The sequence below is a fragment of the Passer domesticus genome, chromosome 3 (assembly GCF_036417665.1).
Source record: "Passer domesticus isolate bPasDom1 chromosome 3, bPasDom1.hap1, whole genome shotgun sequence".
In the NCBI taxonomy this organism is placed as follows: domain Eukaryota; kingdom Metazoa; phylum Chordata; class Aves; order Passeriformes; family Passeridae; genus Passer; species Passer domesticus.
Genome location: NC_087476.1, coordinates 88,820,934 through 88,845,469, shown reverse-complemented (window position 1 = coordinate 88,845,469; position 24,536 = coordinate 88,820,934). Strand labels below are relative to the sequence as shown.

Sequence of the window (24,536 nt, the reverse complement as noted above, 5' to 3'; positions counted from 1 at the left end):
ACATATTCAGCTGCAGAAATTTTTCAGCTCCACTACTTGTTTAGACTTTCTCTTCATCCAAGATTTAATTCTTTTCTATTTAAGAGATTCCATACAGCCTGGAAAATACTGCAGCTTTGAGATAAGTATATCTGCCAAAGATATACTGCACTGTATCACATTTTCCCACATCATTTTCAAAAGAAGGGTACATGCAGCCCTCTGGCACTAATTGCTGTTTTCTATTAAATTATCACCAAAAGAGTTGCAGTGAACTTGTTTGTCTGCGTGTATATGTAGACCCCGGTATGCAATACTGAAAAATATGTGCTTTAATTTGAGGCCTTGAGTAATCTTTCTATTCCTACTATATATTCTGACATAAAAATAAAAATAATTTTTCCTTAGTGTGTCCTATTCCTTCATGTCTATTTTGTAAATTAAACATAAGAATTGCAAATAGAAATTATACCTTTTTTTATGAAAACATGTCACCAAAATAAATAGATATTCCTTCAATTCTTGGAATTAAACTAAGAAAAGTGAAATAGGTAGTGAAGGATCATAATATTGCTTCTGTATTGTCAACAGGGAAGTTACTCCAAATAAAAAAATCATGAAAATGAAAAATTATGCAATAAGATTACCAGTGAAATGCATATGCATCCAAGATAATATTGTTTGCAGGAAAACAAGAAAAAGAATCAAAAGGAAAAAAAAAGAAAGGCATCTTATTTTGGTTTTACCTATCACATTGGTGCAGATATAAATACTAGCACAGCAGAAGAGAAGAATAATTAACATCTCAAGCAACAGAAGGTGGCCATGGTAAATTAATATAGAGGGTCTATAAGTGAGGCAGTACACTGAATTTGCATTGTTATTGAGAAAAGACAAATGTGTTTCCAAGTGGCATTCAGAAAGTCATATGTGTATTCATGGATGGAGGTTTGCTGCTTCAGAGGGGCCGGAACATGGAAATCTGTTACAGTGTGCCTGTTACTGTGATGTTTATTTATGGCATGGAGTAACTGGCTGCAAATTTTCAGAATTAAGTATACATGGTACTACTAAGTTTATCTCATATATAATAATGTAAACCAAACCTTCATGAAATAGACAGGAATAATTACAATTAAGTGTCAAAATCCATTTCTTGAAGAGATTAATACAAAGTCAGGACAGAAAGATTTATTTTTTTATTATGATGTTTCTGCCCACTGTTTTTTTTTGCCTTTCACTAGATATGTGACTAGTAAGGCAAAGAGAGAGAAAGGGAAAAGCAAAGAAAAAATGTTGCACAAATCAAGACCATAAAAAGTACTGTGATGATTTCAAAGATCAGCTCTGCTGCCTCCTCAAAAAGATAAGGAGAAAAAATTGATAATGGGGTGTCAAATGCAACATAATTATTTCACCGTACAGCTATATCATGCACGACTGATGTTTCTTAAACAACTGCAATTTTCTTTTAATGAGTAGGAGTAGAATCTTTGCCTCTTTGTAATATATGTTGGGGCTTTGCTAATGCTGAAGCACAGAGCATTTAAGGGAAAGTAAATGGAGTTTTGACACTTTGAAAAAAGAGATAATGGAAATTTGTGATGAAAAGTGTACACAAACCAAAATATGCTAAAAATAAATATATTCCTTGTATGGATATGCACACAAGCATCAGTGCAAACACATGTCCATGTGTATAAAGAAATTTACTAAACAATATTTTTCTTGGAAATCCAATTAGAAGCAAGTAAGTAAAATTAAAGTATGTCACACAACCCAGAAAATATATTCTAACCTGAATATCATACACAGTGAATGGAGACAAATCTGCCAACAGGAAGGATCCTGGCTCGTCCATTCCAGTCTTGTACTGCTGGTTATTTACATAGACAGAGTACCCTGTGACAACACCATTCGGGTTTGAAGGCGATGTCCAGATGACACGTACAGCTGTACTGTTGATGATGACAACCTCTGGAGGGAACATGCCCTCAGGCTCTAGAAATAAAGGAAGAAACTGAATAAACTCCAGCTGTCTCTGCAAAAGCACTTGTTTAACCAAATGCAGATTAGTATTTCAGTTTAGCAAAGGGTTCACTGCTTATCTGCTTTCCTCTGATGAAGTTATCACAGTCTGTAGTCTTCTGTAAATTGGCTTATTACACTCTCAGTTAGAAATCATGAGAGCTGATGGTAAAATGCTTTATACCAGCAGCACAGTGTCAATCATCAGTAGTATGTGGCCAGTGAGATATGATGATAAATTACTCACACATCTGCCCTGGCAACATGCAAATATTATTTTTATGTCTCCCCGTTCCTAATTCTTAAAAAAAAAGAGAAAAAAAAAATAATAGAGCATTTTGCTTTTAAAGCAAAACCTGAGACCAAAGTACCTTATGTCTGATGGAACGTGACATTATCAGCCTTATAGATGAAGCAATATGCAATATTGCCATTATGTAAATGGTTTCAAATGTTGATTACTCTAGGCAATGATGAAGTCTAACATGTATTTAAAAAAAAAAAGAAGGAAAACAATGACACCTTCCTTAGCGTTAAATTACGTATTTATCTAAGCATGTCAGAAATAACTATGCAAAGGCCTATTTTTATCACAAGACAGAATCTTTACCAGTTCAAAAATTGCCCTTACCATCAATTCTATTTTATAAACAAAAGGTGCTGACCTTTGGCATGAGAAAGGAAATGGAATCCTCCCTTAAAGTGCTTTGCTAATGACCTGGAACACTTGCTTCTGAGGTAATGATATTATAATGTTTAAAATGAGACTTTATAAAGCAAAAAGATTAGAAAGACCATTCTAAACACATTTCAGATGCACAATTTTTTTTTATTATTATTTTATCCTCAACCTCTACCCCCAGTTCTGCACTTGCCCACTGGCATAGAAATGACTCATAAAGAATTTTCTTAGAGGCTGAACTTGCACCCAGAGTTTCTAGTGACTCAGGAAAGGCCTTAGGTACATCTGTCATGTCAAAAGCACGTCGCTTCACAGAGCAAATCTTTTAAAAAACCCTTTAATTGTTTCTAGATTCCACCATTTATTGATATGAACTCAGTTCCAAACTTAGTGCACACAGACAGGAATATGCCGGAGAAGATGAGAACAAACTGGGTTAATATCTGCTATTAGAGCTTTTGCTTCTGTCTCAGTGGGGCTGTTTATTGATCTACCACATGATGACAACCAGCACTTAAGCATTTTAACGTTTTAGACCTTTTTCCTTTCATACCGGAAATTTTATAATGGAAGGATGACTGATCTCAACCCTAACAAAAATCAATCCATTTCATTCTCAGATTTTAAGCCAAGCTGCATTCACTGCTAACCAACCTCCATCTGAGGTAGTCACATGCACAACTTCACTGTTGATGCTGTGGACTCCATTAAAAACTTGAGAAAATATCTGATACTCTGTGTTAGGCTGCAAATCATCTATGACTATAGAGTTTACATCAGCCTGGACCCTCAGAGATCTTCTCTCATCAGTAGAATTCAAGAAGACGGTGTAGTAAACAACATCTCCTTGTAAATCCTGCAGTGCTAGGAAAAGAAAGAAAAAACATTGGGACATCAACTGGGAAATTTTCAGTCAGCAAGTCTCTTATCAACAACATTCATCGTGAAGAGTAAACCATTTTTTATGCAGAAACTCTTATTTATAAAAAAGGAAAGATTCCATCAAGTGCCTCCAATCTCACCCTTCTAAAAAGTGACACAGACTACTCTCCCTAATTTGTCAAAATCATTAATGGTTCATCGTCCTATCCAACAATGGAGAAAGCTTGCTTTCTCTAGACATCCCCATGAAGACAATGGAATAAACAAATTAATAGGCAAAACCCACTGCAAGGAGTGGGGTGCAGGCCTTTTTGCTCCTTCTCTTCAAACAACACTTCCCAGAGCCCACTCCAATCCTGTGTCATTCCTCTAGCCATGAATAAAGGACCTGTGCCTGTGCCATAAATTCCAGTGACATTCAGCTTTACCCAGATGGCATTTTGGCCATTCACAGTACAGTGAGAAGCTATGTGTTATTATTTCAGAACAAGCATGAGCACATCATCTACATTCAAAGCTGTAATACATCCTGAAGCATTATACATACAGGGCAAAAACTCCAGATCTTCACATTTCTTTCTAAAATGTATTTTACCCAGCACTATCTTCCTCAGAGAAAGACAGAAAAAGCAGTACAGTTTTCAGGCTACACAGGGAATGATATTCACTGGTCTGAGCTGATGGATAAGCGCAGATTCCAAGCAAGTCTTCTCCATTTTAGTGACTCAGATGTCATCTGTTATCTTATCTGTCCTTTGTCAAACAGTTTAAGTTCAGGTCTGACTAAATGCAACTTCTTTTCCACTAGGCATCGAGATGAAAAGCATAATTACAATGAAAACTGTAAGCACTAACATAAAAATCTTGAAATGACACACCATGCTACTGAACAGGACTCAGCTCACTGAGGCAGAGCACTGATAAAAGCCAAAAGCATTTTTTCAGACTTAATAATATATGGGTTTGTCATCGAAACTCTTAATCAAAAATGATACCCCACTTTTAAGTGGTACTGATACAAGGCCTAAATCCTTATAAGTCAGAAACTTTCAGTAGGGAGAGACAGCAAGGCAACTTATATTGATGGCTCCCAAGTTCCCAAAGAAAACACAAAACTAATTTAAAAACTGGTATTATAAAAAAGAATGAAACACTGACAAACAAAATAGCTCATATGCTAATTTACAACATAAGAAATAATAAAATATGATAAGGTTTTCAAATAATGAATGGCCTTGTCTTGGTGTTTAACTTCTACATTCACAAACATACATGGAGAAAATTTCTAAGATATGAATGAAAATAAAACTAGATTGCATTACCTACATCTAGAAGGTCAGGGGTTTAGATTACCAAGGTAATGAAACTTCAGTGAGCTGCTTCAGATGTATTACATTTGTCAGTTTTTATAAGCATGCTCACTTCAGGCATGCAATTATAAAATAAAGAGACTAAATTTGTCGCCAATCGGCACCCAGTCCTTACAATATCATTTGCATTTAAGTCATGAAGAAATTTCCCTCTGCTGCATTAACAAACCAACTAGAGAATTGGCTAAATTCATTCTAAGGAGCAGAGCATAAAGAAAGAGAAAGGGAATCTTCTCATTGTGAAAGAATGTAGATGTAAATTTTTTATACAAAGGGATGAAATAGGCCACAAAGACAATAGGATTTTGTGTAGTACTGCTTTCTACATGTCTCACAAGTTTACATTAACTATTTCTTCATTTTCACTATTCTCATTCTGCAGAAAGAGTATATAATAAATACAAACGTGACTGAGAAAGAGCAAAATGTGCACATTTTTTTTCCTATTTCTTTCCTCTCCTTTCAAGGACATTTAGGTGTATTATAAATCAAGGCAGGGACTGTGTTTCCTCTGAGAGCAAGGCAGGCCATGGTAAGTGATGGCAGGTTAACATCTAGTTACTGGAATAAATACTAAGCACACTTACTTGGTTTTGACCATTCCACTTCCACGGCAGTGTGATTAACAGCATGTGCAACGAGGACACTTCCCTTCTCTGGTAATCCTGCTAATGTAGTAGCTATCACTTCTTCACTTGATGTATATCCTACCTCGTTGTGCACTATGAGCTTGTACTCATATGTTGTGTACCTAAGACATTTTAAAAATAATTAAATGGAATGAAAAATGCAGACATAGAAAATATTTGCTGCAAAACTTCTGCCTGTGCCAAAGTTTTGCTGTTTCTTCTCCCCTGCACAAAAGCTCATCTGTAGGGGATGCACCAATGAAGACTTCATAAGAGGCATCTATTTTGTGGAAATTATTCAGCATGATTAACATGGTAACAAAAATAAAACACAGTATTTCACTTCTTCATAGTTTTAGCTTCTGAGGTGTTGAGAGATTATAGCTCTATTCAATATGTAATTATAGCGGTGGCAACCTGCCAAAATTTGGATCAGAATTTAATCAAATGAGGCTTTTTTCCTCTTTTGGGAAACCCATTGATTTTAACTTGCAGAGTCTCATTTGCAAAAGGGATTCGCCACACAGTCAGGACTCTTCCACTACAAAAACACCCCAAAAAAGGCACCTAGGAGTTCAAACTCATTTAATAAAGTAATTTTCCTCAGAACTGTGCATATTCCAATTAGACAGATTTATTAAATTTACATGTGTATTTAGTAAACCAAGTGACTGTCACGCCATCATTTCTTCCCTATAGCAAAAGACATCCTAATGTACTTTAAGTGGGATTTCATAATCTCAAATTCAATTTCCTCATAAAAAGCCTCCCACAAAACCGCACAAAGACTGAAACTCAGGCTCAGCTTTTTCAAATTTTCAATGAAGCTGCCGTGGGATAAATGTCTACAGATGCAATAAAGAAGTGTATGATAAATGCCTAATATTTAGAAATTTTAGTACAAAAATTACTCATCCATACTGCATATTTACCTTACATTTTGTATTTATTTAAGATGCTTTAGTATAACACCCTGATTTTTAAAAGAGCTAAGCTTTAGCAGTCCCACTGAGAAGAAAACAACTTAATGGGAACTCACTAGCTCCAACTCTAACTCCAAGCATTGACAAACAGGGAAAATATACAAAACACATTTTTCTCTCTGCTTCTTCTGTCACTTGCAGACATTTAATTCTTTCTTGGATATTGTAGCACACATACAATAAAAGAAAAAAGAAAGTACTCTAGTCTTGAAATTTACTGATGAGAATTTGTGATTTATCTTTTTTTTGATCCATATTTTCAACAATGATAATCAAATGAGTCTGTTGTAGCCTGTTAGAAATGAAGAAACCATCTGACAAGATCAGTAATTCTGAAACTTGCTTGAAGTATGACAAATGAAAATAAATGCTGATATGTGAATTTTCTTTTGGGAAAAAGAAGGCTTGAGTGCTTGAGCATCTTCTCTCCTGCCACAAACTTCTGAGTTGTTAACTGCAAAAACATAGCTGCATGTTGCAGAACCTTCCCCAGGAGAAGTGTTCAGGTGTGTCCAAGGGTTAGGCACACATTTTTGGCCATAGCTCATTCAACCCAAAATGTCATGGTGCCTAACAACCGGTCACAAAGGCTCTGTCTGAATGTATTGCCACCTCTGATTTGCTGACATAACTGCTACATACACTAAAATATACTGCTGCATTAAAATACGCAAAGCTAAAACCAAGGGCAACTCTATGCAGACTTTCAAGCATGGCTGAGAGAAAGAAATGGACACTTGGGCAGGAGTGGTACAAGAACAGCTCCGTGAGCAGTTATTGCAACAGATAGTTGCAATAACTAGTAACTTTTAGCTAGTAGGCAGAAGCAAGCCAGAAGCAGCAGCCCTCAGCATGCTTAAGTGTGTCCCTGACAGGAGCAGAGGTCACGTTCTCCTGGTTCCCATTGTGCTCAGGAGGGATGCTCACACAATTTTTACAGAAGTAGAAGGAAAGAACAGATATTTGAGGGTCACTGATTGACATGGAGTTCTCATAAAGCACACCAGCACACAGAACACACACACACCCTGAAACCATCCATGAGCGTTTTCCTGAGACTTAGAAAAACCCAATATAGAATCCATGTTGAATCTTCCATTACAATTTCTTCCTTTGTGTGTTTTGTCTTAAGGAAAAATAGCCTTGAATTAAAGATGTAGAAACTAAAGTTGATCAAGAGTAAATGCCTTGCTCTACCCACACAGCAGGTCTGTTACATACTGAGGAACAGAGCACAGACTCTACTTCCCCATTCTAAATACCCTGCATTTAATGTTGATGAAGCTCACACAACAAAATCAGGTGAAAAAACATTGCTGACAACCATTTTCAGGTGTTTCCCTCAAACATGCATTCTGCCTGTGCTATAATTTTGACAACACACAAATCTACAGCATCTTTACACATAAATCTAAATTGTTTGATTGCATAAGCATATCCATACTAAAATTTCAGGAGACTTTTATGTTAATTTGTTTTTGAAAACAAAACAATGTATGAGTCAAGAATGACACACTAATAATAAATCCCTGCACATTAGAATGATTAACAGCAAAGATGATAACAAAAAATATTTCATTACATAATTAATATGTTCACTACATAAAGACACAAGAAATACTTTGAACTATTAAACATACACTATACAAAATGCCAGCATTTGTTTTTATAGTTTTTGTAATCTCACCTGCTAAGACCCTTATCTTCATAAAACCACTGAGTTCCTGAGTAAATATTGTGCCACAGATTTAAATCTTCAGGGGGATTTGATGCAAGTGGTTGCTGGATTTTACGTCTCAGGAGCTCATATCTAACACAAAAGACAAGCAGAACACCAGGATTATCTCAACTAATGTTATTACACACAAAAAAAATAGAACCATTTTTTTTTAAAGCCACACATTATTTTGTTTTTACAGCTGTAAACTTCCTGAGATAAATATTCTTTTTAATGTTTTGTGATTTAAAAATTCAATTACTAAAAAAAAATAAAATAAAGAAGCTACTTTGAAAATGGAAAATGAAGCATTTCCACTTGAAAAAAACCCCAAAAAACAAACAAAAAAAAACCCTAAAAAACCCCAAAAATAAAACCCTTAGCTTATTCAATGATTTACAATTTTAAACTTTTGGGAATGTTATCAAGAGCATGTCCAAATAGCCCATAACAGTGTCTTATGCAGACTTGCATGATAAGCACAGGTTGCTCCAGAACATTAAATGATTATGCCTCTTTCTCGCAAATGTACTGAAACAAAGAGCACTGCCATTATTATTTTACTATTAGTAGTAGTTTAAATGTGCCTTTGTGCTTAATGTGTTTGCAAATTACCACAGTGCAAATTACAGGAGAAAACAGGCACAGAATGTGTTAACTGTTCCAGCCATCTGTACACCTTAGCAAGGCACCTTTGCGTTTGGGTAGAAATTCATGATGTGAACTTGAAAGACCAAATTATTTCATCCTGGTTTTAATTGGTATCTGAAGCAGTATTCCTGTCTCTGTTCCAAACAGCAGGTCAGCCAAAGCCCATCTTTCATCAGGTCAGCCATGAGACTGCCTGATTTGGAAAACATGCTTTCCACCCAGGCTGCATCACACACTCTCCATCATCTTTTATACAAAACCTTTACGGAATTTAACAAAAATTAGATTACTTAGTGCCACAAACTAAAGGGGATAATATTATAGTTTGCATTTCCTAATAATTCTAGGGATTACTAAGGAAACTACACTCTAAAGGAAAGAAAATTAGACATATTTGTTCAAAATCTTTAGGATTATTACTCTTTATTACATTCCACAAGACTGTTTAATTTATTCTTTCAGTAATTGTTTCAGTTTGATACCCCAGCAAATTAGGGTCATATGCATACATATTCCCTTAAATACATAACTTGATTCTCTTAAGCACTGAGCTGCTCTATTTCATCTTGTCCCTGCCTCCCATTCTGGAAAGGCACTTATTGCTAAATTCTAGACAGAAGTACATGGGCACTTAGGCAGATTTTAAACACTCCCATTTTAAATGCACATTTGTGAAAATGTTTCCATGTTTAATTGTTCTGCTGAATATCTTGGTGTGGCTCACCACTCTGTTGTACTTACCACGCTGACCAATTCCTTTGTGTGTAATTTGACACTTCTTTAAGTTAAGATCATCTGCAGTCTGGTAAGGACATGTTAGACAATACCATCCCAGATTTAACAGGTACTGCGTACAGTGATTTAGTGTTGCTTCAAAACCAGAACTCAACTGAGGTGCTCTTATGAGAGATCTGACACTTCCTGTACCCCATAGCAGCTAGGGAGTACATACATAACTTCCAACAACTTTTGCCCTTGAGTTTAGGGAGCAATCCTCAACAGGTACAAGCAAGTATTGTGCCACTTAGTGATGCCAAACTGAATTACTGCAGAAATTTGGATTATAACTTCAGAAATTAAATAGCAAAAACTAATTAAACTCCAACTCTGTCAAAAAAATCAGATGACTTTATAACAAGAACAGCTCTCACATGAGTGGTTCATCAGTGTCAACCCTAAGACAGATCATTACAGCTTTATAGGAAACCATCCTGGCATATTCTGTCCAATATATTTCATAGACGAGCCTTGAAAAACATCAAATCTTTTTGAACACTGAGTGGTGATCATGTGTAAATCACCCCCACTGGCAGCTGCTGCTGCTGCTCTGCTTGCTGCAGACTTCTTGTTCCATCATGCTGTACAGAGCAGCTGCTTCAGTGGTTGTTCTTGTTGAGGGCAGCATGGCACACCATGAAAGAAATGAGATCTGCAGATGTAGGTCGTGCTGAATTACTTCAATAATCTATGATAAAATAGTCATGTTGTTAACCCCAGAATAACAGACACTGCTTTTCTGAAACTTCAGATTTTACTGTAGAGTAATCATCATTTCATTCAGTTGTAGTGCGCCCTAATTAAGCCTGAAGAAAAAGTCAAGCTACTGTGCTGTAATAACATACGCAACTGAAACGGCACTGCATGATAATTATTGAACCCATCAGTGCACCTAGAAGAGAGCTACTAACCAGAACATATGGACTACAGAGCTACAATTCTATGCACAATGTTTCACGATACGTTAAAGCACTAGAATGAAAGATTTGACTTTTTCATTGAGTATATATAAAAATATATTTGACTTTATAAGCCTTTATTTACTCAAATCCATATTTCTTTAATGTATATCTACACACACATGCTCAGTGCTCAACATTCAAGTCAAGATTCCCCTCCCATCATTCTGGACAAATCTCAGAGGAGATTCCTTTCTTTGGCTCTTGTGGTGAAACTCAGTCTGCCATACCCAGCACTTCCTTGTGTTTCCTATTTTGGCTATGCCCTCACACTTTTAGCCCTTCAACTTCCATTTTTCTCATGCACTGTCTCATTTAAAATTTATTCATCACTTAATTTTTGAAGACTATTTCATGTAATCATGCTTCCAAATGGTCACTTTCTCTTCATGTGGAATAACCCAGAGTATTGAGAATATTGGATGTGTTAATTATTCATGTTTACAAAGATCTTTTCTTTTTCTTGTCATTTTATTGGTGGAACTTGTTGCCTGAACTCGTCACCAAAAAGTGGCCGATGCTGCAGCCCAAACCACTTATGACTTTGCATATGTCCTGTGCTTGCTCCTTCTGTTTTTTCAGACAGCACTGATCTCAGACCCAGAGCCTTCCAGCACAGACAACACACTTGCCCTGAATAATCCTGACTCTTGTCTGAGCCCTAAAGAGGAATTTCAAAAAATCCAAAATTAAGAGATCACATGATGAAGTCTGCATCCCTTCGAATTTTCTGAGTCAGATTTAGGTAAGGAGAAGCAAACTGTTCTCTCAGTCTCAGCTTACCTCAGATGGGGCCCATTGGGCCTTAGTGGTGGTTGCCAAGAGATGGCAATAAAGGATTCGCTGATTGGAGTCACAGACAAGGGACTGACACTCTGAGGAATTGTCGAGGGTGTGGTCACTCTTGTGGGCAAGCTCTCAGTGCAGCCTCCTAGGAAGCCATCACCTCCAGTGCAAGCTATCACCGTGACCGAGTAGTTTGTGTAGGGGACCAGGTTGGTGACCAAATGGCTCAGCCTCGATGAAGGGTTCCCAGCGATGACAATGCGTGGGTCAGGCATGCGAATCTCGTAGTTCAGGATTTCTCCATTCGGGATCAGAGGAGGCTTCCAGGAGACCTGAAGGAGGCGGGGGAAAAAAAATTAAAATAAGAGATTTCTTACAGTCACATTGCAGAAATACAGACACGGCATGTTACAGATGGACACAAGCAGGATCTGAAGATGCTCTTTTCAATCAAAACAGACTTTTATTTTAAAGAGAAATCAGCTAGAAATCTAATCTTTAATTTTAGTGAGGTACACAGTACCAGCTGCAACCATTCAAAAATCTATTACTTTGTTTTACCAATAAAATGTGAACACTCCACATCACTCAAAATTCCATGAGATGTTCAGATGCAGAAGTACAATACTTATCATAAGTATCACTGTCACTTATTTTCTTAGGGTGTATTACCTGGTGCGCTTGACCACCAGTGGCAGAGTAAAAACAAATTTTACTTTGTGTTTCCACAGTTTTCAAAAAGATGTAACTGCATTAGCTCCTATAAGAAAACAAATGTTTCTGCACTCTTCATATAATGAAATAGGCAAGTTTCCACTTTTATTTTTAATTAACAAATTACACTGTAAGCATCAGACAATGAACAGGGACAATTTTCCATTTTAAGAACTATAAAATTATACTGAGAAAATTTGATTGCAAAAAGATTGGAAGTTACATATAGAATTCATGTTTTTTATAGATTTATACACACACATGCATATATATAAATAGACACATATACATATACATACTGCTACTCTTACTGTGATTTTGTTCTTACTGAACTCAGGTTAGGTGAGATTTTTTAGCTTTTCAGTGTTTTTTTGAGGCAGGGGGTCGATAACACATTTATATATATATTTATTCTTACCAGCTCCACTGAAGAATCACAGACAAACAATTGCACAATAAAGTGCATGGATGTTCTAAATTTTTTTAAGGCTTTTTGCCATGGTACCACAAGAGAGGGGCCTTCAGACTGGCACAACGAGGACATGTAACCTAACATATATTAGGAATCTCAAAGTTTCATAAAGGTAGTGTAAAAGCATCTATCAATACTCATTTCCCTAGAAATCCCAGTGCAGGAAGCACACGTGCTTTGCTTTGCTCTGGGATTGTTTTCCTTGCCATTTACCCACTCATCTATAACAATGGCTGTCTCTTTTCCTCCCAGGCATGAGATAATTAAGGATTGAATCCCAACACAGAAAAGAACACAGAAATGGAGAAAACCTAGATATGCCTAAAACCTAGGTATATGTCTAAAACCTAGGTAAAACAAAGAAAATACTGAAGTGTTAAATAGTAATACCACAATACTTTAGTTTCAGTTAATTTGAACTTTTCTCTTAACACTCTTAGTCTTCATAATAACCATCTTTAGAAATGTATATGCACAATTACACGGGGCCCTGGAAACAGAGAAGCTTGATTTATAAAATGATTTTTTAAAAAATGGGATTACCAAATGTTATATTTTAGGTACAGAAGGACCTCTTAGGCCATCAGACTTGTAAGAAAGCTGGCAGCAAAGTGCTGGAGAAAGCTGAAGGATTTTGATAACAGATCCTGGAATACTATTAAACGGAGAATTAGAAACAGGGTGATCTTGAGTAAAGACAGCAAAACCAAGATTATTGGTGCCCACATAGGCAAGGCTTAGCTCTGGCTAATTATCAAATGCTGTATTCAGATTTCTGTTCCCAAATCATGTTTGAACAAATAAAGAAAATACCACTGATAAAGCAGTGCAAAATGTTACACAAGGAAGGAATTGATTCTACACCATTTTCACAGGCACTGAGCAGAATTCACTTTTTGAAGTATTTCTGTTTCCTAAGCTTATCTAGTGATAAGCTTAGGAAACAGAAGAGATAATTAGCACAGATAACAGAAAAAGTTTTCAAGTACATGTGCTGGTTTTGGCTGGGAAGAGTTAACTTCATAGTAGAATGGGGTTAGAATGGGGCTGTTTCAGATTTGTGCTGAAAACAGTGTTGGTAACACAGGGATGTTTTCATTATTGCTGAGCAGCATTTACAAACAGTCAAGGCCTTTTCAGCCTCTCTTCTCACAATAGTTGGGAAATGGAGCAAGAGGCAAGGGACACAGTCCAAAACAAGGCAAGTAAATGCAAAGAAAAGTAAGCGATACACAGTCAGAAACTGGAACACAGGCTGTACAATTCTTGGACATGCATGGATGAAGTACCTATCCCAAAATTCTGTCTCAGTGAAGGTAAAGTATTTGAGGTCTTTTATCTGAATATTAATAAAGCAAATCAGTCATTACTGGAGAAAAAAGCCTTCTTGTTGCTTAATGCTAGGTGGCTTCTAATAAAAGAACTGCATGCAAAATGCTTTGGAAAATACCTGGTGCCACCGTCCCAGAAGACAAAATTGTCTCAAAACATTCACTTTGTACCAAAACTTATTTCCTCAAAGAGAGGATGAGTTATTTTCTAATCACATTTTATTTTTGATGCCTAACTGTTATATCTAAACCTACAAAATTACTCTAACACAACTCATGCAGGATTCACCATACACTGTAACACTTTCACATAAAGGAACAGATTAATGGCAGAGCAGAGGCTGCTCCATAACCTCAGCTCCTGAGTTTCACACAGTGTGTGCCCTAGCTAGTAACACCTCCAAAAACTCTCAGGTGCTACTTCACAGCATTTGTTGTGCTCTAACAGGTACAGTAGTTCATACTGTAAGTAATAGATATGCTTTGTTGGGCTTACAGTGGAAAATTTATCTTTTTTAATTTTTTTCCCTGAGAGAAATAAAAACCATTCTGAACAAAGACTATATTCAGCCAGCAGCACACACAGTGCAATTTATTTTTGTCTGGGTGTGGATATCTCACACAAAGATATGAAGATCTGTTGTTCCTTTGGTTAATAATTTTTTTAAGTAAGTAAGTGGGATGACCAAGAATAACCCTGCTGTGTCACTTCAGCTGCTTAGAATTACCTGTGTCACCTGGGAATGACGGGACATGCAATCCCTCACAAACATCTTTTTTCAAGAGGCAAGGAACTGCCTGACCCATAAATGAAGATGATGGAGCCAGCCTGCTTAACACACACGTGGCACTACTTGGACCTCTTCTCCTCTTGGACGTGCCAAGGTTTGAGGTAAGAGATTGGCAATGCATGAAAGCAGGAAAGCTCACTAGACAGGCTGTGTTGGAAGCAGTAACAGTTTGTTCATTGATTTGAAGCTCAGCACTGAGACCATGAAAGAGGATGCCCATGAGGAAGAGAGAATAAGGTAACTACTGGGAGAGATTAACTGATTCAATGTAATGACTCTGGAAGCTTTCATTTAAAGATCAAAGGACCTTATTTTCTCCACCACAAAATTTAAAGCGACAGAAATTAGCCATTTTCCCCCCATTAAACAGTTATAACCTTGGAATTTTTTTTCCTTTTTTGACAGCAGTTGGAACCCTGCAACTTAATTCTGAGCTATCTGAGGAGAGGCATTGGCACATGTAAGCTCTTTTACTGTTCAGGCCTGGTTTCAACAGTTTGGTTTTAAATCAGTGTGTTTGGCTTCATTTTATTCTCATTTTTCCTAGATACTGCTTGTAACCTCTACAAACAGAATGTAATAAATACACTACTGAGAGCTTTTCACTGTTGGTCTCAAAGCATATTGTAAGTCTCAAATTGCAAATATTACTCCAGTTTTAGAGACAGAAAGACTTAATCCCAGATTAAATGACATATCAGAAAGAAGCCAAACTCCAAACAAAGACCTGCTACCCTAATTCTGCATTCCAGCCACTGGACTAGTCCTCTGACAATCTCCCAGCTCCCCCAGAATGGTCAGGAGAAGAATTTCCTCCAAAATTCTTATCTGTCTTAACAGAAATTATTGCAGCTTCAATCAAGAGCCAGGATCATACTGGAAATGTAAATTCTGAGAAAGGTCACTGATATTTCTGCTCATAAACTTCGCACATGAGTTACAGCCAGCTGCAGCAAGGACTACCACAGAAGAACAGCATGATCAAGTCTGCAGTGACAGATTGCTACTACAAAAACTCCTAGGACTTTGCTTGAGGAGTGGGAAAAACAAAAGAACATATACGATCCTGAATACCAACACTAGAGAGTTTCAACTTTATCAAAGGCAGAGGGATGATGCCGATGGAACCCCACTGCATAATCTATACCAAATGAGCAAGCTGTGCAAGAAATCACAATCCTAACATGTGGAAAACCTCTACTGTGCAAGTTAAGGTTGTTCCTATGGGTGTTGGAATATCCTAAGTCACTCAAGCAGCACTTACATGTGAAATTAACCAAGGTCTCCCTGACCTTAGCAGCATTACAAGGCAATCTTCACACAAGGATTAATCGCTCCTAAACAATTTCCCCGATGCACCAGGCATACCTGCATACAACTGGAAGTGTGGTAAACAAAGTCCAAGCCAGTTTTTTTCCCTTTCCCAGCATGAAGGTGTTACCTGGGCATGCTGCATCTCCCTTTAGCAGACACCTTAGGAATCGGGGTTGTTTCTACTCTCAAAATTATGTTCAGGGCTGACTGCAGACTGAAGTGTTTGGAGAATTAAATAATACAAGAGAGTTTTAACCTGGAACAGAGAAAGGGTCTTCACAGCCTCATTCTCTGCCACATAGTGGCCTGCAGAGGAGGAACACTGAAGGATCACCTCACTGTTAGCACTGACTTCAGTGACCTTGGAGTAATTAGCATTGTATCCAACATTCTGTAATCAGAATCAACTTCCTAGGACAGCAAACATTAATATGTGAGACAAAAAACACAGCTCTAGAACATGTGCCTATAACTAATTCCGTGAGAAGTGGAAAAAGGATAAAGAAAATACCTTCTTTGTCATGCATAATACTCAAACTGTAACTACTGGGTATGTTGCTTTAAATGTGCCAGTGATATCTGTTCCTTACAGCTGAAATCTTCCTCCTGTGTATTTTAATCCCAGCCTATTTACAGAACAACACGCATTTAGCAGTCCACTATCCAGCTTCTGGGCTAATGAAGAACAGAAGACAACCATAAAAATAGAGACCTGTTTATTTGTGTTTGCTCACTTGCATATCCATTTTAGTAGTGAAATTTGAGAAATAACTATCAGAAAAGTTTATCACTGTTGGAATAAATGATAATCTACTGTACTGAGAGTACAGATGGCAACTCTTGAAAATACTGTGACAGCAAACTAATGACATTGTTCAATCTGGAGGGTGGAATAGCAGCTTTCTCTGCTTCAGTTTCTTCTATACAAAGAACAGACTGGCAGGTGAACAGCAAAGTAAGACACTGTCATCTCTGTGGGTAACGACAAACATGAATGACAATTGAATTAAAAAGCTTATAACCCTTCCTCCGTCAGAGAACTCAAGAGGAAATACTTCAGAAAAATAATCAATCCATGGAAAATCAATGACATTATTGAATCAATATGCAAAACAAACAAAAAAAAGAAATTAGAATAGCAATTAGGTGCCACAGAATCACCACAGTCCTTCATTCCTCACAGGCAACATATATAACATATATTAGGAGAGAAGTAATAATAATTTTTTACTCTTCTCATTTTGTAGGAAGTTTCTTTAAATGATGTTATGAAGGAATAATACAGCACAAGAACTATATTTCCATGAGGTATTTATGCCAACCAACCAGGAGAAAACCATTCTCTTATAAACTCTTATAAATACTAAAAAGAAAAAAAAATGTTTTCTCCAAAGAGAAACATAAGGATTACGCACAACTCATGCCAAGTCCTACCTTGAGAAAAAAGTTACATGAAGGATGATAGGAAATGGCTGCAGTTTTTATCTGTCAGTGGTCCAGTTGGTGGCAGTCATCAGTGAGGGGGAGCAATACAGGCAATATGAGGCAGCAAATCTCTGGTTAAGCCAATAATTAAGATTGCAGCTGCCTTTTCCAGGCAAGAATCGTCAAGGAAGAACCCCAGCAGCAAAAGGGAATTCCTCCTACCAAAAGTTATAAGGCCAAAGTTGGAATGTTTGCATAATACAGTTAATTTAGTTCAGTGTACCCAGCCACATAATGCCTTTCCTAGACAAAGAACTCCATCAAATAATTATTCACTGTGTAAACCAGCCTCTTTCTCAAGCCACTCAACCTAGCTACATTCCCGAATGTCATATCAGTGTGAAGTGTGAGATTGAAGCAGCACAACAATTGCAACCCTCACAAGAAAAGGAAACTATTTCGTTTCTACTTCTGTACATTAGGGTATAGCAAATCTTGTGTAACAGGAATAATGTTCATGGCATTGGCATATACTAAATAAACGGCTTTTGCAGTTGCTGAATACCTCCACTTCACTTTGGCATTTAATCAGCCACAAAAGCAGTTTATTGCGCATTATACTCCGCTACCATGAACATTATCAATTCAGCAAATATTAAAAAATATCATGCAGGTGTCACAGAAATGGGTATTTTAAAAATTATCTACAGCCTTATGCTTTCTGTTGCTCAAAGGAAAGCAAGTTCAATGTTATGGAGAGATATTGGGCCATTCTGATTAAAATGAAATGTTAAAGGAGCACACACATATCAGTACTGTTTTTCCTGAGAGTGACCTGCAGTGCTGATATTCTCCTTGCAGAGTGAAAGCTTTGGTCTATGAAAATAAGCTGTATACTCAAGTGAGTACTATCCTGGAGCACTTTGAATTCTTCACATCCTCAAATAATTTTTACTGATTCAATGACTAAATAAAGGAATGGAAACATGCTTCTTTTTTTTTTTTTTGGTAAATTCTCTCTGTTTTCAGTAGAAATAAATATTTGCACTCATGGTTTAGGGATTGGTTGCACTGACAGCTGAAAGCCTCTATTGATTTGCTACTGTGGCTTGGTAAAGGAGCTTCTTGCTAATCTTTCCCACAGCGCTCTTCCACTACCTCCTGCTCTAACCTGGGAGGACAGCTCTCTCTAGGGCGAGAGGTAATTAAAATTTCCTTCCCAAAGAGATGCCTTGTTTTCCACCCTGTGCTTAAGAGTTACCATTGCAGACACTGAGGTAAGAGCACTGTACAGCACCAAGGACTCCACAAATTTAATTTGAACGCTACATAGGTGATATATGCACTACAGGCTGGGCTTGAGCTACTCAGGAGGGAAAGTAAGCCTTTCTAGGACTCTTATGGGCACCAGTGTAAAGCAATTATATGCGCAATTCATCCTATTTCCACACAGGAAAACATTTCAAACACAAAGAGACCATCCTTGCAGAATACTGCACAGTTTTTCTGTCTGTGCAACTAGCAGTTTCTGGGATGAAGGGACATAGTGGGTTTACAGATCTCCACCCTAGTTCTATAGAATTTGGGCAAATCCCCAAACATTTTGTGAATATGTGCTCCCTTGTTCTTCGCGTACTCTCCCAGTACGCAGCATTCACACAGGATTGCCTTAGGGACCCAGTGAAGCCCTGAGTGCTCTCTGAACCCTCCTACTCTGAAATGTATTTGCCATAAAAATACAGGGAAGGAAACAACACCACCTCTAATCCATTTGACAGATCTGTAAGAAGACCGACAAGTAAGATGAAATCCCAGTCACTTCCTCTGGTACTCCCATCTGCAAACAAGTAGAAGGCGAGCAAACTGCTGGGTGCAGCAAGTCTCATCTATTATCTCATCAGTGATGAAGTGCAATGAGCTCTTCTGCAACTACAGCTTAGTTTCAATTTTTTAAAGAGAGAAGAAATAATTTATTATTAGAATAGTAAATGTTAAAAATTAAATAAAAGTCTTGCTGACCTGAACAAGTGAGAGAAATGTTAAGATTTTTAAGAAGTCTTAGAATATTAGAAATCAGAACTGAAGTAATATCTCAGCCATGGGATACTCTCTGCACAGGAACTGTACCAAGTGTTCCTGACTTCCTATCACTTATGACAAATATAAAATGGAACAACATTAAGTAAATTAAAATACTTGATAAAGACAAGAATTTTTGTCAATATCAACAAAGAACCAATGCTCTGTAACAGTAACCGAGAGAATTTAGCAGAAGAGATACTCTAGAGTGAATATACTTGAAGACACATATATGTAAGTCACTTTTCTCAATGCAATGCTGCCACCTTAAACTATTTTGAACATTTTAACTTAAATATTTAAAATTAATGAAAACTGACAGTAAAACCAATTAGCAGAAATAAAAACATCCAGGCTTCAGTATCTTTGACAAAAATTGGTCTTAACAGATCCAAAAAATATTTATCTCCAGGTGGAAAACACGTCTGACACTACACGAGCAGCAGTGACACTAAATTTAACCACCATTCATAGAGGAGTTCATACAGTTTGGACTTTAAAGGGCTTTAAAGAATTTTGAATATTAATGACAGGCTGGGCAAAAAGAAGGAAAACAAGCATCTGAACTCTTCAGTAAGAAAGGGGAAACAAATCTTAAAAACAATGTTGTATTGAAATGTAATTATTATAGACTGCATTGCGGGAAAACTGCATTGCCTTAATTCAAATATCAGAAGAAATAAATGACACAACTAACTTTCAGTACTGGCAGATTACTTAATCTCAGAGCTGAGAAAAATACAGTAAAATTACAATTGAACACATGCATCTGATCTTGGGAAAAGACATCCAATAAAGAATGACACAATCTCGGATAACCCATCGGCTTTTAAAACTAGGATCGAGTGTTGAATGTGTATGGAGAAAAAAAACCAAAACGGGGTAAGATATAAAATTATTATGTTCTTACCACATTAACTGGAGCTTCAAAGGTTGCAGTGAGTCTTGTGCTCAGAGTTGAAGCCAATGCAAAAAAGCTCAGGCAGTGAAATGTGGACATGTAGGGAAGCACGCAATTGAACTAGAGCTACTATTTACTCAGCATTGCAGCTTCTGGCAAATCCATGAAAAATGCTTTTATATAAATTGTGGGAAATATTAAGATGTATCTACAGAAGTACAGAGGGCAGAGTCCTGGAAGTAGATTGCCCAAATATTCAATAAGCAGTCTGGCAATTCATCATAATTACTAGTGGTCGATCGTTATTAATTCTTACAGTAACCATTGTACTCATATTGAACTGATTTGCAATTAACACAGAGGTAACATGCAATTCCTTAGACATTAAAACATAATTTCATAAGCTCAGAATTTTTTAGTCTAATAGTGAGTAGCATTTTTTATAGTTTAAAATTGTGTGTGAACAAAGAAAAAATATCAGCATTCGTTTACTGCTGAAATTCATACCCTCAGATTATTCAGACTGCATTGGTAACACCACTCTGTTTACCTTTTGAAAATACAATGTATACCAAAAAATAATAAGTCTAACAGATGAACTTCAATCTTATGCAAATGTCCTTTGTTTTGTGCTCTGGTGAGCAAGCTACTGTACCAATACTTTTGGCATTAGTACAAGACTGAATCCATGGAAGCATGTGTGTATTTACACAAAAGAGGCTTCTAAGCTACAAAAATCCCTCTTGTTTGGTTACACTAATTTCCCTTGAATGAAGTTTGTATGCAAGCCAAAACAATGGTAGTTATCCTGTCCTCTAGAGTTCATTCCCAACAGAATGATGTGAATAATTGAAAACTTCCTATGTAGTCCTGTAAGACTCGTCTTTCATATATCAGGAGAACAAAAATGCTATTTTTATTTCATTAGCCATTAAAAAATCTGATAATTATACAGAATAGTTAATTACAGAAAAGAAAAATTTTTACTTAGCATTTTAATGAAGTCTTGAAATTTTGGAGAAGGTGGTAGATAATTTTCTGATTTGATTAGGGAGTTAAAAGTAATCTTTTAAGTTTAATATTGAAAATATATCAGGTGTGTAAGGAAGAAAATTAACTGGAATATAGCGCCAGAGGCTGTTTTAAAAATAAAAAAATGGAAAGGAGTCTAATGCTTTTGAGCCAGAGCACAGACACTAATTATTCAACTACCCCTGCAGCAAGGAAGTCTGTTGGCTCAGCCAGTAGATGTCTCTCTTAAATACACAGTTGCTACAAGAAAAACATGTTAAAGCCATGAGGCAATGAGAATTATTCCTACCTTGACTGAATAGGGTCCCAATGCTTCTGCATCAGGTGGCTGAACACCAGCAGGTCTTGAAGGTCTGGTGGTAACTTCTGCCCAGGCACTGCTGTTCATGCTCCCATGCAGGGTGCTCATCAGAACTCTGTACTCAAATTTCTGCCAAGGGCTCAGAGCAGTGCTCTGGTCAATGTAGCTCATGGACTGACTGAAGGGGAGCTGCACCACAGTTGAGATTTGTTCTGTTCCTTTCACTCTTCTCTCTATAGTAAGGTTTTCTACCAAACCATTTGGGCGAGCAGGTGGTTGCCAGGATATGACCACAGAAGTTGGAGTATCAGAATAGAGTTCTGGAGCAGGAATATCCTCAGGGGCATCTGGAAGAGTTTGTATTTCTGGGGTTGTGGGTGAAAGAGAACACCCTTTAGAAGTGCATCCTTCTACCTGAAATACATAGACAGTGTAAGGATGCAAGTCTTCTATTGTGCAGTCAGATGTAGTTCCTGGCACTGTAGCATGCAGTTGGCCATTTTGGTAAATATTATAATGTGTGATAATGCCATTTGGCTTTAAAGGATGCTGCCAGGTGATGCTCGCTGCCCTTGCTGTAACATCCAATAGAAGTGGTGGATCTAAAGGTCCAGGCTCTGTAATAAAATTAAAATAAAATTTTAAAAAAGGAAAGCGAAATTACTAACAATTTGTGATTTTTAAAATCAGTATCAGCAAGATGTACTCATCAAATGAGGCTCAAAAATCTGAAAAGGAGCTCAGGTCTACTAAACAGCCTGTTTCTTTGGAAAATATAGGCCCAGATATTAAGGGGATGGATATGGCTCTCTCCTCAAAGGCAAGCTGCTTGCTTTTCCTCATCCCAACCCTCCTCCCCCCCTCTTCTGCATCCTTTTTCCTCCTGTGTCTCTAAAGTGCCCTATCGATGCTGTTTGCATGAGGAGAAGGTGTGTGGCTCAGTATTACTGTAGACCTGCTGTTCTAGCTTTTGGGGATGTTTTTCTAGAGCGCTAGGTACTAATTGCAACCAACAGCACAGGCATAACAATGCTGTGTATTTTACAGCTCAGTAAGTCTCTACTGCATCTCTTATTATATATTCAATATTTTACTTCATTCTGTTTATAATTCTAATCCATTTTTTGCAATTTATCTACTCCCTGTTAATATTATAGGTGATTTTTTACTTTGACTGTGACAGAAGCTGCCGATTTAGCTCTTTCACCTACTGATAAATAAACAATGCACAGATCTGACCTTTAGGTTAACAGGTTTTATGCTTGCTCCACTCAGCACTCTAACTGATTCAATTATCATAAAGGTTCAGGAGCTTCCATGAATACTGAAAAAGACCGACCATATGCCTGCATAGGTGTTGTGGAACAGCAAATACTCTGCAGCCCTCCAGAGAAATTCCTTAATTGTAAATAATTTCACCATGCGACACAATCAAGTCACCTTGAATGCAAAACCCTCAGCCTGTGGAGGCAAAGTGTTATTTAAGCTTTACTGGGCTGCGTTAAATTCTGCAATTTGAAGGGCTGTTAAGTTTTTCAATTGAAATTTCATTTAAAATGCAGGTGCTTTTTATTATATTGAGGCTTTACTGCTCTCTAGGTACAAGCATGAACATGGTGCAATAACACAAATCTGGCTCAATCACTGATCAGTAACAGCTGTAATTCCAGAACATTTAGCATTCTTATAAACCACGTCCTGAAATCTATAAATTGCTACAGCAGATCAAGAAAATACTATATTCTCCCCTATTCTGCCCACAGCAATTTTGACATTTATGAGATTTTTCTGTGAACATTACATTTTATTGAAATCTTAAAAAAATATATACTTGGATTTAGTAATTCTTTAAAATAGCTTTACATTAGGGGATTTGCAGGGGGAGAAGGAGAATAGGAATTATACATTTGGAATTATAAAGGTTCAAAAATTTAAAACTCATTAGTGATCGTGGATGTGCCAAGACTTCAGGGGAGGCGAGATCGCATATGCTGAATTCCGTTGTAGTCAACAACACTATTATTTAATTCCTGGTGTCCAAACCAGAAGGAACATTATAGGAAGAATCATTTACTTCACCAGAAGTTAAATAATTCCTGATAAATTTTAAGGGAAAAGTGGGGGGGGGGGGGGGGGGAATCAAATAAATCCAGCACAGTGAGTTGCTCCATCTATATTTTAGAGTAGCAGCTGAAGCAGTCAGAAGTCCCTGTTCTCCTCTCACATACAAAGAGAGATACATCAGGATTATTCCAGTGATGTCTGTGAAAACAGTGATGCAAAATTGGGATAGCAAGCTTCTTTTTTTTTTTTTTTTTTTGCATTTAAATTTGAAAAGTAACACAGTTTTTTTCTTTTATTATATGATGCATCACAAAGCAACTCCATAAAGCTCAGCCATATCACATATCCTGCTCTACTCACAGTGATAATAAGGATGGAGTTCTGTATTTAATGCTTGTGCACACTAGGATTAATTTAGATCTCTGAATTTGCAAGTACAAAAGATGATCTGTTGTAAAGAGTAATTAAATTCTATTTGCATGTACTCCTGGGTAAAATCAATTAGGTCGTAAGTTGGAACAAAATTTGGTCCATTATTTAGACCTCACTGAAAGATGGAGAGGTGGAAGTGTAAATCTGAATTAGATTTATATTCTGTAAACTGATTTTTTTTTCTGGAGTGGGAGGGAAGGAGGAGAATTTAGAATTAAAGACCTTGAAAATCAGTTG

The 24,536-nt window shown here is 37.0% G+C and overlaps 1 protein-coding gene and 1 long non-coding RNA gene across 7 annotated transcripts in view; one reads left to right on the top strand and one right to left on the bottom strand.

Annotated features, from left to right (window-relative positions):
• The window catches only part of USH2A (usherin), a 391,511-nt gene that overhangs the window by 108,093 nt on the left and 258,882 nt on the right, over positions 1-24,536 (bottom strand). For all 4 annotated transcript variants that reach the window (XM_064414216.1, XM_064414218.1, XM_064414217.1 and 1 more), the window contains 6 exons: positions 21,792-22,420; positions 11,441-11,775; positions 8,241-8,363; positions 5,529-5,692; positions 3,344-3,553; positions 1,778-1,980 (listed from right to left, as the gene is read on the bottom strand). In XM_064414216.1, coding sequence (XP_064270286.1) covers positions 1,778-1,980; positions 3,344-3,553; positions 5,529-5,692; positions 8,241-8,363; positions 11,441-11,775; positions 21,792-22,420 — 1,664 coding nt within the window. The remainder of the gene's footprint in view (positions 1-1,777; positions 1,981-3,343; positions 3,554-5,528; positions 5,693-8,240; positions 8,364-11,440; positions 11,776-21,791; positions 22,421-24,536) is intronic.
• Positions 11,454-15,675, top strand: LOC135297068 (uncharacterized). 3 transcript variants are annotated; one of them, XR_010359088.1, is made up of 7 exons: positions 11,454-11,652; positions 12,579-12,741; positions 12,882-12,961; positions 14,745-14,852; positions 14,939-14,988; positions 15,157-15,211; positions 15,299-15,675. It is a non-coding gene; the product is annotated as an uncharacterized LOC135297068 (long non-coding RNA). The 3 variants fall into 3 exon arrangements; XR_010359089.1 differs by lacking the exon at positions 15,299-15,675 and having other exon boundaries at positions 11,457-11,652; positions 14,944-14,988; positions 15,157-15,232; XR_010359090.1 differs by lacking the exons at positions 12,579-12,741; positions 12,882-12,961 and having other exon boundaries at positions 11,457-11,652; positions 14,675-14,852.